A 15236-nucleotide genomic window follows, 5' to 3' on the forward strand; every position below is an offset into this window, starting at 1 on the left:
AGAGAAATGCATGTCAAAAACACAATGAGATATGGCCTCACACCTGTTAGAATGGCTGTTATCAAAAAGACAAGAGATAACAAGTGTTGGGGAGGATGTGAAGAAAAGGGAACCCTAGTATGCTGTGGGGGTGCAAATTAGTACAGCCACATGGAAAGCAATATAGAACTTTCTCAAAACTTAAAAATAGATCTACCGTATGACTGAACAAATCCCACTTCTGGGTCTATATCCAAAGGAAATGGAATCAGAATCTCAAGGTGATATCTGTGCGGCCATGTTCATTGCAACCATACACACACACACACACACACACACACATACACACACACAAATGGAATATTATTCACCCTTAAAAAGGAAGGAAATCCTGCCAATTTGGCACAACATGGATGAACCTGAATGCTAAGTGAAATAAGCGAGACAGAAGGACAAATATTGCATGATCTCACTTATATGAGGCTGAAGGGAGCTCTGGGGTCAGGGGTGGAAGGAGAAGAGGGTGTGGGAGATGAGGAGCTGACCGCCAGAGCTGGGCACTGGGGCAATGTGGTCAGGGAGGGGTTTGGATTTAATTCTACATTTCTCATTTAAAACATAACCAACTACTTGCCAAAAAACACATATTTTTCTTTCCTTGTGTGTCTGTGAAAGAGGAGAAAAATAAAGAACAAAGAGGAAGGGTGAAGGAAACCTGGAAGTTGCAGAGAAACTTCCAAACCACTTGGACACATCAGGAAGGAATAGATGAAGGTACCCAAGCCACAGGACAGCTGCCTGAACTCACAGCACTGCCCCCAGGGAGCTGCAGCCCCAGGATGTGGTGCTGGAGGACAGCATGCACCTCAGCAATGCCCTGAGGCCACGCACAGCCCTGACAAATGCCCAGCCGGGCACAGCTGCAAAGGAGCCACAGAGGCACCTGGTTCTCTGCAGCATCAGCTCCGCCGACAGATTCCAGCCAGGCGACCTGGAGCCTGGAGAGGCCGAGAGCTGCCGGGCCCACGGCACTCTGCACCATAAGTACAACAGAGTGGGCTGTGTGCACCAAGACGTTCAAGTAGGTCACTGACACGGCAAACATTGGCTAACAGAAATTGGTTCAGATGTGGGGCACTCCAGAAGCAAAATGCTAAAATATATGGCAAGACTTTCAAGGTTGGGCAGGAGGCACCAAAAAAGCTGATACAAGAGGTCAAAAAATGGCAACTAGGCTTGTACAGTAGCAAAACATGAAGTAGGGGTGTCCCCTGGGATACCAAGGAAGTCAGAAAATATACCTAACCAACTTGGATCTTTGGAACATAGAGGCTTGAGCTGAGGCTGGAACAGGGGAAGCTAAGAGGTGTGTGTCAGATGCTGGACCATGGAGCTGCAGGGTGTGGTACGACCCTATGGGGCCTCCCTGCAGGGCCTGCTCTGCCTGCTTCCTTTCTCAGCAGGGTGGAGGTGGGCTGTGGTGAGTGCCCTACCTCACTGTGGTCTGTAGGGTGCATGAGGGCAGAGAATTCCCACTCAGGCTGTGGCTGCTGGTCCTCATCCCATCACTGGCTCCTGCACTGGGGGCAGGAGCCCTTAACGGGATGAAAGCTTTTGGGGAGGAGATTGTGTACCTGGTGTGAGGAGTAAACCTGTGGCTGCTGAGCGGTCCAGGAGAGCCAGGTTCCTGTGTTCCCAATCATCTGCTGGCCTATCCTCAGCGGGCTGATGGGGAGGGCTCCAGGCCACGCGGGAGCCTCACAGGGCTGCATCTGTCCCTGCCGCCAAGGCCTGCTTTCCTCTGCTCTTACATGGATGTGATGAGTTCCTGGCCCCTTGTTCTTGTTGATATTTTGTCATTATTGTGTGTTATCTGATGTGTTCCCTTTGCAAGGCCCCTTGGACACCATGTGACCCAAGGAGAAGGTATACACTCCAAATTCAAATATCTTCTGAATTCAGTTATTGCCCACAAATACTGAGCTGATTTTCTAGTCTGGATTATGTTATGCAGAACAATAGATCCCAGAGCTCGAACGCACCACAGGAAATCAGTGGAGCAGTCCTCGAGCATCCGAATCCTCCTGGCTGTGATTTCACTTCTGAAGTGATGACGCCCAGCTGTGGGCTGTGGGCCTGCGGGTGCAGGTCAGCCACGCACAGACTGTGCTTCTTCCCCCATGTGATCCTGCCTGGCCTGCAGGGAGAGCTGAATTTTCAGTACTCAGTTCATAAGGTACAAATTCCTATTGTATATGGAAAAGCTTTCTGCTCAGAAGCTATAGAAGCTTAGCTCCACAGTAAAACAGCCTGTGAGCTGCCAACTCCGCCAGCTTCGGAGAGTCACAGCAGCCAGCCACACTTCCCCAGCTTAGAGAATCGAGATGTTCCAAAAGCTGCTTTCACCTGACTGTATCCCTAAATACACAAAATTGAACAGGCGCTGTCCTTACCCCTGGTTCAGACGAGAGACGGCTCCGGAAGCTGGTGGTCCCCACCAGGACGCCAGTCCATGCCCCACACGCGCTGCCGCGTTCATCTCCCAGAAGAAGCCAGGAGATGTTACTCTGTTTTGTGGGTGAAGGGAGTAAAATGTGGAGAAACCACAGCCTAGAGTCTGAAAGCCTTCATTCTGGCTGCTGTACGCTGGCTGCGGGGAGCGACGGGAAAGCAGGGCCCTCGGTGGTGCAGCGCGTGAGCCGTGCGCAGGGCAGTGTGCCCCCCGAACGCTGAGCCCGAGGTGTGCCAATGACACGGCCCTCGGGGGTTCTTAGAAACGGGATCTCAAGAGTTGGCGGATGTCTGGAGACCGCCCTCGACGTCCACGAGGGTGGCGGTCCCACCCCCAGCCCAGCCTGCTTGCGTCCTCGATCTGGGTGCTCCGAAGGCCCAGGGCCACCCCACGAACCCGCCTGCGCCGCCGGCTCCCTCCACTGCGTCACTCTCCAGCCTACGCCCCGAGCGGGGAAAGGTGACCTGAGAGTGACGCGAAACCGAGGGTCTCAGCCTGTCCCTCCCCGGCTCTGCTGGTGGGCCCCACGGATCTGCAAGACACCCGGCTTTTCCTTCCTGTGGGTCTCTCTTCGCGTCATTGATCCTTCCATTTACCAAAGTAGCCCACGGAAGAACATCAGTCCATCGTCTCCTGTTTTCAGCATGGAAAAGCAGCCTAAGACATAGAAAAGACCTGTGCACACTAGACAGCAGAAGCTGCGGGCCCTGGGGTAGGAGCATCCCCTGCGGCTCAGCTCCCTGCTGGGCGCCCTGCAGCGGCTGTCCCCGTGGTGTGCTGCATTGTCCCCCGGGGCACTCTTGCCTGCCACCCAGCTCCTGAGAGCACGGGCTCTGGAAACCACCTCTCCAACCAGAGTGTGAGCAACAGGCCTAGGCCCTGACTTCAAAGCTGGGCTGCACGAGAGCCTGCAGGGGCACCAGCAGAGCACCCGGACCGTCGGGCACACACCCACACACAGACACACACAGTCACACGCCCTCACCTCACATACACGGTCTCACACCCACCCTCCCTCACATGCCCACACACTAACACAGTCTCACACTCACACACTAACTGGTACATACAGACACAACCATGCAGTCACACACTGTGACACCCAGACACATGGTCTGACACACACCCTCACATGCCCACACACTAACAGTCTCACACACTGACTCACACACTAACTTGCACACACACAGAGACACAACAGAGTCACACTCTCACATGCAGTCACACACACACGGTCTCACACACAGATACCCTCTCTGTGACTCACACACAGCCTCACATGCACTTAAACAGTAATACACACACTCATGTACTAACACACACACAGTCACACACGCACGTGCACCCCAACGTCCTTCCACTTGATCCCGCGCTCTCACGGCAGCCTGATCTTTTGATGACAGACAAGGCCATGAGGGATCATCAGACTATGGGGGAGGAAGCCCCTCCATCCCTTGAGTCCCAGATTTCTTCCTGTATATAAAAGAAAATCACCACGCCTCACAAAGTGGCTGTGACAGAAACTGTGTGCCAGCCTTGCCTCGCACTGCCCCTGCGAGCTGGACCGTGGTGTCAGGGCGTCCAGAGGGAGGCAGGCTCGGGAGGCTCATCTCACACTGCCTGCAGCGCAGCTCAGCTCAGCTCAGCTCAGTTCAGCCCGCCAGTCCTCGGCAACCCCACTTCCCCTCCTCAGAAGGCTGATTCCATGGAAAGGGCTGCGATTCCACAGAAAGGGCTGGAGGGTGTCTTGAACCTAGGTTCAACCCTGCCTTTACCGCCTCCCAAGCCCCTGTCTCCCCAAGCCCACATCTCCCTAAGCTCACGTCTCCATTGGCAAAACAGGAGCACAACACCTCCTTCAGAGACCTTCTGTATGAGTTTCCCGGGCTGCTGTCACCAAACCCACTCTCCTCCGGTCCTGCAGGTAAGAGATCCAGCAGGTGCGCTACATCCTACATCGAGGCCTCACAGGAACGCGTTCCTTCTGCAGGCTCTAGGGGAGAATCCATCCCTCACCTTCCCCTAACACCCAAATCCCACCAACAGGACCCCTCTTTTCCAGCTTCGAAGCCATCAACGGTGAATCAAGCCCTCGCATCACACTTCTGTGACCCTTTATTCCATAGTCACATCTCCCTCTGACCACAGCTGGGAGGGCTCTCCATTTGTAAAGACCCACTGAGCTCACCCAGATAGTCTCTACATCACAAGGTCATTTGCATAATCACTCTGCAAAGCCCCTTTTGCCATGTGAGGTCCCATATGCAAACAGTCTTGGGGTTAGGATGTGGACATCTTGGGGGAAGTGGTCATTAATCAGCCTACTGCACCATTTCAGAATCAACATAGATGATGAAAACACAGAGCCAGACCCATGGTAGGAGCATGACAGACATCTGTTCACCTTGCACAGCCTTCTGGGCATTGGCTACAGATAATTCCCATCTCCTTGAGAAGCACCACACCCTGGTGAGAAATGTGGACTCCAAAGGCAGCCACTGGCCAGCTAGGGAACTTTGGGCAAGTGGTCTGACTTCTCTGTGCTTGATGTCCTCAACTATAAAATGGAGGTGGTGATAAAGTCTGCCTCATGGGGTTGTGGGGTTGTCCATTAACACACAGAGAATTCCCAGAACAGGGCTGGTCCCTCCGCACACATTAGCTCCTGTGGTTATCACCATCATCATTTTCTTTGAAGTCAGAGCCCTCAAGACGCACTGCGGCCCTCCTTCCTGCACTGGCTTCCTTTCGCCCCCCTCCACCCCCTCACCTCTCACTGGATCTGGCTTCGAATAACAGCATGCTCCAAAGCTCACTGCATGTGCAGGAACAGCCAAGGGCATAAGAAAGAGAGCCATCCAGGAGACGAGGTTGGAAAGGGTCCACCTCCTTCAAGCAGTCTGCAAAATATTTGCCATTTTTCTAAGGAATGATGTGGCTACTCACTTTGAGAAGAAATGCTGGATTCTGAGCTTGCCAGAAAAAAACGTGAGTAGCATGGCCCAGTGGCCAGAAGACCTATGTCCCATCCCAACTCCTTCAATTGCAAAAGTGTCTTTGCAATTCAGTTTAAGTGTTAAGCAGAGGGAATGTATTACATAATCCACCAGTTTTCCTGCAGTTCTGAAGGAGTCCTTTTCAAGAAAGAAAAGGAGAAGTATCTCTGGAACAAGGTAATGGAGCAAGTTTGCCAGTGCTACAGGATGCAATATGTTCCATGAATCAGCAGTAAGAAGAGGCTTGCAGACAAAAAGAAATGAATGAGGGGGCAGAGCCATTGGCTACAGATTTAAATTGCAGCCCTGCAGAGCATCATAAGAACAGAAATTAGGAAAACCTAACTTGGAGGTTTGCAGTGTTATGGTACGTGCATTGAGTTTTGAAATGCAGCTCTTCTCTCTCCAGATATGCTTCCCATTTCTGTAAATTAAAATGGAGACTCCCTGGAAGATGGAAGGTGTTCTCTATTCATCTCTCTTGAATTTAATTTCACAGTTAATTTTTAAACCAAACACTACACGAACTCCTAAATTAAATATGGAAGGACCCAGAGCAATGAAACACGATGTTACACAAAGGCTGCATCATTTTGCTACAATTACATAAAGTGGGTGAAGGGAAAGAAAGGGCCCGCTTGTTTCCAGCAGAAAGGAGCCATAGTGGCAATCCTTCTTAAAACATAATACCAGGGGTTGGATGAAAGACACATGGAGAAAATGCATTGTCTCATTTCTGTTGTGAAATATTGTTTATTAAGACTGTGTCAGAACTATTTTAATATGATTTTATACAGTATAAGGGCATAGAAGCCTTAGCTCTGATAATGGAATTTTTAGAATGCTGCATTGGGAAATCTCCTAGAGCCCTATTATAGATGCAAAGTGCAAGAGTTAGGAGGATTGCTCCAACTGTGTTCTTTGGGACTTTCAACAAGAACTACTTTACAAGATGGGCCGGGTGTGGTGGCTCACACCTGTAATCCCAGCACTTTGGGAGGCCGAGGCAGGCAGATCACAAGGTCAGGAGTTCGAGACCAGTCTGGCCAACATGGTGAAACCCCATCTCTACTAAAGATACAAAAAATTAGCCAGGGGTGGTGGCACACACCTGTAATCCCAGATACTTGGGAAGCTAAGGCAGGAGAATTGCTTGAACCCGGGAGGCGGAGGTTGCAGTGAGCCGAGATCGCGCTATTGCACTCCACCCTGGGCGAGACTCCGTCTCAAAAAAAAAAAAAAAAAAAAGAACTACTTTACAAGGATGAAAGATACAACCCCAAATCCTCAGGCAAGAAAGTGCCAATCAGGATGATTATCTGTAGGACCAGAAGTATAAATAACCCAAGGTATTTCCTGAAATAATTTCATCCCATCAAGCTATTAAAAGACCTAAAGGGAACCCTGGCTGATCCTTTGTTCCCATTCAGTCACTCACGGGTCACTGGGCACAAAGTCAGGGGTGAAAAGTGCCCACCCCCCGCAGGAGCCAAGTTAGACCAGACCCAGAGGACCTTAGCACCTGTCTCAAATATCTGAAGATGCTCTGGAAACCTTTGTTTAATATTTATTGAGCACTTGCTCTATGCCAGGCAGTGTCCAAGGCACTTGAATCAACACTGAACAAAAGCAACCAACAACAGACACAATAAGTGAGATGCAGCGCCCACAACAAAGCATGTGAAAAGTAAAGCAGAGGGTCCTCTTCAAAGACTTTCCTCCCCATCTCATTAGAAATAAATAGTAACTTCTCTTAGAAGCAAAGTTTATTCAAAGACCTGTGCTAACATTCTTAAATATCTGCTAGCCGTAATAAAGAAATTAATGTACTTTATGTTCTTAGCTCCCAAAATTTAGCCTAATATTTGTCCTGGCATGCTTATACTAGTCCAAGCAAGCATTAGCTCATAGCCTGTTCCTCTTCCTTATTTAAAGGTGTTTGTTTTTACCTTTCTCAGCATTCTACAAGTTACTTCCTCCTTCCTTTGTTCTCCTCTGCCTTTGCCTCTTCCAAAAAGTTCTAAGTTGCTAGCCAATCAAAACAAATACAAAATGTGAGGTCCCGTTCTAGCCAGTGGAAACCAGACACAGCAGTAAGGTGGATGCTCAGGTTATAAATGACCCTGTCTCCTTTGTTTGGTGTACTCTCGTGGCAAAACTACTGGCGAGTGTACCCTTTCTGCAGAAAGTATAAAAATGCCCTTGCTGAGGAAATTAAATTTATGTTCAAGTGCTATTTCTTTACGGCACCAAAAAACAAACATTTCAAACAGAGCAGATGAGAAGGGATCAGGGAGGAGGCCATACTGAGGCAACAGCGTCATCATCTGGGGAGCAGCTGGCAGCAGCAGATTGGGAGGACAGGCAGGGGCATCTGCAAGCCACCCCAAGACTCCCCTGAGTGCAGCAGGATGCAGACAGCAGTGGCACAGCCTAAGCATGCCTGCCTGCAGAATCTAGAGACCTCCAGTTCTGGGGAGGCAGCCTCGCCTGAAACAAGACAACTTCTGAGTCATTGCCCAAGGCAAATTTTACCCCTAGAGTAGATCCCAGGAATGATGCAATGTTGGCTCCACTGCTGGAGAGCCCACAGGGCTGGCGATTGCATCCAGCCCTCCCCTCATAATGTGGACCTTCCCCTAGGGAGTTCTGGACACACAGAAGTCACAGAAACGTAAGGTAGAACATAGTATTCCTTTAGCACCCCTGCAGCCTTCTCTACCTTCCACATCAAGTTATAGACACAACAAAAGGACGGTGTTGAGTTTTCAGAAGTTGTTGCTTAGACTACCTATATAAAATTTATATTTGCAAGTTACACTAGTATTATAAGAAAGGAAAAATCATATTACTTTAAGCCCACAGAATATTCATCAAGATAGACCATAAACCTGAGTCATTAAGAAAAAATTCAACAATGCCTGGGCACAGTGGCTCACACCTGTAATCCCAGCACTTTGGGAGACCGAGGTAGGCAGATCACTTGAGGCCAGGAGTTCATGACCAGCCTGGCCAACATGGCAAAAGTCTGTCTCTACTAAAACACAAAAAGTAGCCAGGCATGATGGTGTGTGCCTGTGGTCTCATCTACTTGGGAGGCTGAGGCATGGGAATCACTTGAACCCACAAGGCGGAGGTTGCAGTGAGCTGAGATTGTGCCACTGCACTCCAGCCTGGGCAACAGAGGGAGATTCTGTCACACACACACACATACACACACACAAAGTCAACAAATTGAAAGGATTAAATATAGTGTAAGTTCTCTAACTAGAAGTGAATCAAACTGTAATTTAGTAATAGAAAGACAACAGGAAAATCTATAATATCTAGAATTTAAACAACACACATCTAAATAATCATTGGGTCAAAGTGGAAGTCTCAGGGAAATGTAAGAATTAGAGAGAACTAACTGAAACTGAAAACACAACAGGTCAAAATCTGTAAGATGCAGCTACAGCAGTGCTGACAGGGAAAATTATAGTAATAAACACTCACATTAGAAAGAAGGATTTATTCCAGATATGCAAGTCTAGTCCAATATTCTAAAATAAATCAATGTAATCCACCATATCAAACAGCTAATAAAAAAACCGTATGAGCACATCAATTGACACAGAAAAGATGCTGACAAAACTCAACACCCAATTAATGGTTTTTTAAAAAAAAAAAGAGAAAGAGAGAAGAAAAGAAAAAAACACAACAAAAAACCCCTCTTAGTACATTAGGAAAAGAAAAGAATTTCCTCAGTCTCATAAAGAGCATCTACAAAAAACTAATAATATCATACTTCATGGTGAAAGACTGAATGCTTTCCCTTTAGGATTGAGAACAATGCCAGTCTTACCATTCCCATTCTAGCCACTGCAATAAGGCAAGAAAAGGAAATTAAAGACATACAGATTGGAAAAGAAGAAATAAAACTGTCCTCATTGCAAATGACATGATTGTCTACATAGGAAATCTCAATAATTTTATTTTTTAAAAACTCTGAGAATAGGTAAATTCAATAAAATAACAAGGTACAAGATTAACATAGAGAAAAATGCATTTATATGTACTGACAATAGATAGGTGGAAATCAAAATAAAAACTCAGTACCATTTACAATTGCTCCAAAGAAAAGGAAACACTTAGGTATAAATTTAAGAAAAGATGTACAAGATCAGTATCATGAAAATTATTTAAAAAATCAAAGAAGACCAAAATAAATACTATGTTTAGGGACTAGAAGGCCATTCTAAAATGTGGATGTCAAAGCACCACATGAAAAAGCAACTGAAGTCCTGGAAAATAGAAATGTAACTTTATTCCAATAAAGCTGGAGGAAGAAGAGGGGAAAATGTACATGGAAAAAAAAAATGGCCACAGAATAGCCAGAACAATTTTGGGAAAAAAAAATAGTAAGTGTGAGGAATCACTCTTGCCAGTGTCCAAACTTACACCTGCAGTAATCAAGATAGTGTGGTACTGGTGGAGGAACAGACACATTACCAATGGGACAGAATAGAGAACCCAGAGATATACCCCACAAATATGTCCAATTAATTTTTAACCAAGGAGCAAATGCAATTCAACTGAGGAGGGATAGTCTTGTCAATAAATGATGCTGGCCCAACTGGACAGCCGTAGGTTTAAAAATGAACCTTCACTTAAAACTCTCATACAAATACAGAAAATAACTCAAGGCCTGGCACAGTCAGTCATACCTGTAATCTCAGCACTTTAAGAAGCCAAAGCAGGAGAATCTCTTGAGGCCAGGAATTCAAGACCAGCCTGGGCAACATAGCAAGACCCTGACTCTACAAAAAAAATTTTAAAACTTAGCCAAGTACGATATTGCATGCCTGTAGTCTCAGCTACTCAGGAGACCGAGGCAGAAGGATCACTTGAGCTGCAGTGAGCTGTGATCATGCTACTGCACTCCAGCCAGGGCGACAGACTGAAACCTTGTCTCAAAGAAAAAAATAATAATAATAAAACTAACTCAAAATAGATCCTGGTCTTAAAAGTAAAACTGAAAAAAAAATAAGAAAACCAATCTTTGGACTCTGGAATTATTGCAACTAAGCAATAAGTTCTTAGACTTGACACCCAAACCACAATCCATAACAGAAAATAATTGGCCCAGCACAGTGGCTCATGCCTGTAATCCCAGCACTTTGGGAGGCTGAAGTAGGTGGATCACTTGAGGTCAGGAGTTCAAGACCAGCCTGGCCAACATGGTAAAACCCTGTCTCTACAAAAAATACAAAAAAATTAGCCAAGCATGGTGGCACGCTCCTGTAGTTTTAGCTACTTGGGAGGCTGGAGCAGGAGAATCACTCGAACCCAGGAGATGGTGTTGCAATGAGCCGAGATCGGGCCATTGCACTCCAGCCTAGGCAACAGATGGAGACTCCATCTCAAAAAAGAAAAAAAAAGGCCGGCACTGTGGCTCATGCCTGTAATCCCAGCGCTTTGTCTCCAAAAAAAAAGGAAAAAAAATTATAAACTAGACTAAGGAAAATATTTGCAAACCACATATCCAACAAAGTCTTTATATCTATAATATATAAAGAACAGTCAAAGCTCAACATTGATAAACAATTCAATTAGAAAATAAGCAAAAGGCACATACAGATGTCACATTGAAGAAGATATACAGGTAGCAAATAAATACACGAAAAGATAATGTCCAACATTATCATCTTTAGAGAAATTAAGTTGAAAGCACAGTAAGATATCACTACACACCAATAGAAAGACCACACCCTGTCATAGGCAGGGCCACATGGACAGCTATGACAGAAGGGCCTTGCACCACCAGATGTGTAGAGCAAGCCGTGTAGGGAGACCTACTAAAAGACTGCCAGGAAATGGATGGTCTGCATGGGGAGGCAGCCTCTGTGAGGTCTTGGGCTGCCACACTGCTCATGGAATCCAGGGACTGCCCTCCAAGGCCCTTCCTGAGACCCTGCCACACACCCTTCTATGTGTGGCTGGTTTCTGTGTGGTGGCCTCTGCTTTTTGTTTCTGTAAGGGTAGAAACCATGTCGAACTGGCCTCTTAAATATCTGCTAGCCATAATAAAAAAAATCAATGTACAGGACTTTTAAAATCTAGAGATGGCTTTTTGTAGAGAAGGAGAGGTTTTTTCTAAATGACAAATAATAATGACCATTAATTAATGAAAATTAATAAATCTTTGCAAATTACGTAGTTTTCGAAGGTTGAACAATTTTACAAAAAAGTGAACAAACCCTAGAATAACAGAGAATCCCATTTAAAATAATTGGCATTGTATTGTATTTTTTAATTAATGACTGTAACTAATTAAAGCACATTGAATTTATTAAATCTATAATTGCAAAATAATAGTAAAAAAGAGGAAGAGAGAAACTAAATAAATTCAGTGGATACCACTGGAAGTTACTAAGGGAAGAGCTCATTACTAAGAAAGTTGATCATTACAGAAATAGGATTTATCTTAGGCAGGCAGTGGGCCCTGGTGGGTATTAAAATCATTAAGAGAAAAAGTGGCAGGGAGCTGGGCACCTTTCTCCACCACCTCAACTCCCTGGGCATTCTCCGCACCCCTGACAGCAGGACATCCAGACACAGGGTCCTCCTCCTGGATGCAGGCCAGACCCCTGCACACCTGTGAAGCACGGCCACCCCAAAATGGAACCTGAAGACTTCAGATCTCAATTGTAGTCTGTAGGAAATAGGAAGAGCAGCTAATTCATCCCATGAGGAACCCAGCAGCTGAATCAGGGCATAGAATATTCTACAGAACAACAGAATAGGATTTGTCAACTAGATGGTGGTGCAGTAAAGACTTCACCTAGCCTGAGGACGTCACCTTTGGAAGGGCCCTTGGCTGGCTTCTGGGTACTCAGCTTCGAGACTATTCCCTCATTACCAAAGAGAAGGCTGTCTTGTGGGCCTGGGGCATTGTGTTCTGCTGTATTACCTGCATGCCCAGACTGTATAAAATGTGATTTATAAATGGTGCACACCTGCTTGCCTTCTGGGAGTCAGGATCTTGGTAAGCTGAGGGTGACCATCTAACCAGCTCCCACAAAAACTCAGTTTTCAACAGGCTGCCTGGGGCAGAAACACTGCACATGGCTGTCTCTGGCTGCTGGAGGGAGGGGCATGCTCTGTGTGGGCCCTCCCGGGAGAGGAGGCCTTGCAGAAGCCCACTCCTGGGTTGCTCCAGGCTCAGCAGGTCTCCACTGCCGGGCATGGCAATAAACCCCAGCCCAGAGGACAGCTGCCCCTGAGCCTGCAAGTTCCTGTGTCAAATCACAGGGTGGTCATGGGAACCGTGAAACAACAGTAATATGGATTTAAAAGAAAATGGATAGAAAATGGAGGGGACAAAACTGTTCTAGAACTGAAGAGATATAAGAGATAACAATTAATCCTGTGAGTGGCCCTTGTTAGACAGGTGAGGGCTCAACTTACTGGGGTCGTCATTCCTCAGCAGGTGGACTCAACAACCACAAGCAAAGTTCTGGAACTTTCCTGGCCACTCCTCCAGCCTGCCATCTCCTCAACATCCCCAGGTATTTCTCAGACCTATCCCAAGCTCACTAGGACGCGCCTCTAATGGTCACGTCATGCGCCGACCTTCCAGGCTCCTGTCCGTGTTGTGGGTAAGTTTGATTTCATAGTTAAATCAACAATGGACCTGCCCAGCCCAGGAAGGGTCTGCACGTCACTTCGTGCTGTTGAAGGCATAGCCACACTTGGAACTTCCCAGAAACATCACATTGACTGGACTTAAGATCACATGTGGAAATGCCCATGAGCCAAATATTAGACGGAACAGATACTCAGATAATCCCTCCGGGCACACAGCCCCAGGCCATCCGTGTCCCCTCACACACAGAATCCCACGGTGCAGGTGGGCACAACTGAGCACACTCATCACACAGGTGCAGACTCTGAGTCTCAGAGGAGACTGTGACTCTTGTTCCCTCAAGGTCACACTTGGAATGAGCAGCGGAGAGAGAGTAGAAAATTGTATGCACATTCTGTTTTCTCAGGTACACTTCTGCTCCTAAAATCCATCCTTTTCATGTCAGTTGCCAAGATTCAGCAAATATTCCTGTATGGTTCCCTTTCTACCTAGAGAGAGGGACACGCTAATCTTTAGGAATGATGACGCTAGTCCAGTTTGATTAAGGAGTCAGGACTGAGCCCATCCAGAGTGTCTCGCGAGTCTCAAGCCTCCCTGACTGTGGGCCCAGACAGATTGGGGGAGCAGGTGTGAAAGTTACCTCAAATATGATCAGTGCGTAGACGCCCGCGAGGATGGCCGTCGCAATGGTCACCTGGGCTTCTACACTTCCACGGAGGTACTGATGAGCCATCAAAAGAGGGACAGCCTGGGTCTGCTGGAGGGAGGCCTGGATGCTGATGGACACCGTCTCTCTGCAGAACAAAACGATGACCTTACTGTTCACAAGGTCAACAGTTAGGGGACCTCCCCTCTGTATCAGCCATGGCGTTAACCAGAGTCCAAATGGAACAATTCAGCCTAACGCCCAATCTCACAGCTGGAAGAGCAGTGAGCACAGGCCAGCGGCGTGAGACACAGGACGCAACCTCCCTGCAGCCAAGCCCGACCAGTCCAAGCAGACCCCTCAGCCTCCCTGTGATGCCACCCGACAATGAACAGTGAGTAGGGGCCTGCACAGAAGACGCCAGCCATTGAACTGGCTCTTCCTCCTCCCCAACATACCCGACCACTTTACCTGCTAACTAAGAGCAGAGCCAGCTATTTGAACTCCAGTCCCTGAGAGTAGGGAGACGCACTACAGACGAGAAGCCTGCAAGTGACCACAGGTCTGTGGTGGACACTGAAGCATTTTTTCAAGATCAGTCAATACATTTTATGGGCTGAATTGTGTCCCTTTCCTCCAAAAACAATTCCTATGTTGAAGTCCTAACCCTGAGTACCTCCAAATGGGACTGTAGGTAGAGGTAGGGTCTTTAACAAGGTGAGGAAGGTTAAATGTGGTTATGGGGATGACTCCTAATCCAGTAGGATGGGTGTCCATACAAGGAGAGATCAGAAGACAGGCACAGAGGGATGGCCACCTGTAAGCCAGGGGAGAGGCCTTGGGAGAAACTGACCCTGCTGACACCTTGACCTCAGACTTCCAGCCTCTAGAATTACAAGGTAAATGTCTGACATTTAAGCCACCCAGTGTTTAGTACTACGATACGGCAGCCTTAGCTGTCTAACACACCAACCAAGAGTACCGATTGAATATGGAGCAGCATTAGGTAAGGAAGAAGAATCCTAAATTTCCTAGAATTCTCCACTGTACAGCTTCACACTAATGAAACTAGAACATCAACCAAAAAATACCATTTGTTTCAAACTGACTTCTGCAGTCAATCCTCTTATATCCTGACACCCACAGCTACAATGCCCTCCCACAGCCTTTGAGCTCACTGTCTACACAGCATGAGTGCCGTGTCCAAGCCACATGCTGACCTGGTGCTGTGTGGGCCGAAACTCAGTGTCCTGTAGGTCAGACTCCTTTAAACACACGTGTCCCAGACAGCCTGCCCCAACACCTCACTCACTGAGAACTCACCTGGTCAGTACCTCAAAGGTCCTGCTCATCACTGAGTGCTCGCTTCTCCTCGGATTTAAATACACCGTCCAGTTGTGAGTGACCTGTACAAGCCAAAGCATAAAGTTATGGTGAGGCTTTTCACCTGAGACACCATCTGGGATCTGCACTGCT

General features: G+C 47.3%; 1 protein-coding gene across 5 annotated transcripts in view; it reads right to left on the reverse strand.

The window, feature by feature from the left end:
• The window catches only part of OCA2 (OCA2 melanosomal transmembrane protein), a 335403-nt gene that overhangs the window by 238793 nt on the left and 81374 nt on the right, over positions 1-15236 (reverse strand). For all 5 annotated transcript variants that reach the window (XR_010121073.1, XM_055278476.2, XM_055278475.2 and 2 more), the window contains exons 8-9: positions 15084-15166; positions 13755-13908 (exon numbers count right to left, since the gene is read on the reverse strand). Coding sequence is in view for 4 of the 5 variants with exons in the window: in XM_055278476.2 (XP_055134451.1) it covers positions 13755-13908; positions 15084-15166 (237 nt within the window). In the remaining variant the exon portion in view is untranslated. The remainder of the gene's footprint in view (positions 1-13754; positions 13909-15083; positions 15167-15236) is intronic.

This window comes from Symphalangus syndactylus, chromosome 5 (assembly GCF_028878055.3).
Source record: "Symphalangus syndactylus isolate Jambi chromosome 5, NHGRI_mSymSyn1-v2.1_pri, whole genome shotgun sequence".
Classification (NCBI taxonomy): Eukaryota; Metazoa; Chordata; class Mammalia; order Primates; family Hylobatidae; genus Symphalangus; species Symphalangus syndactylus.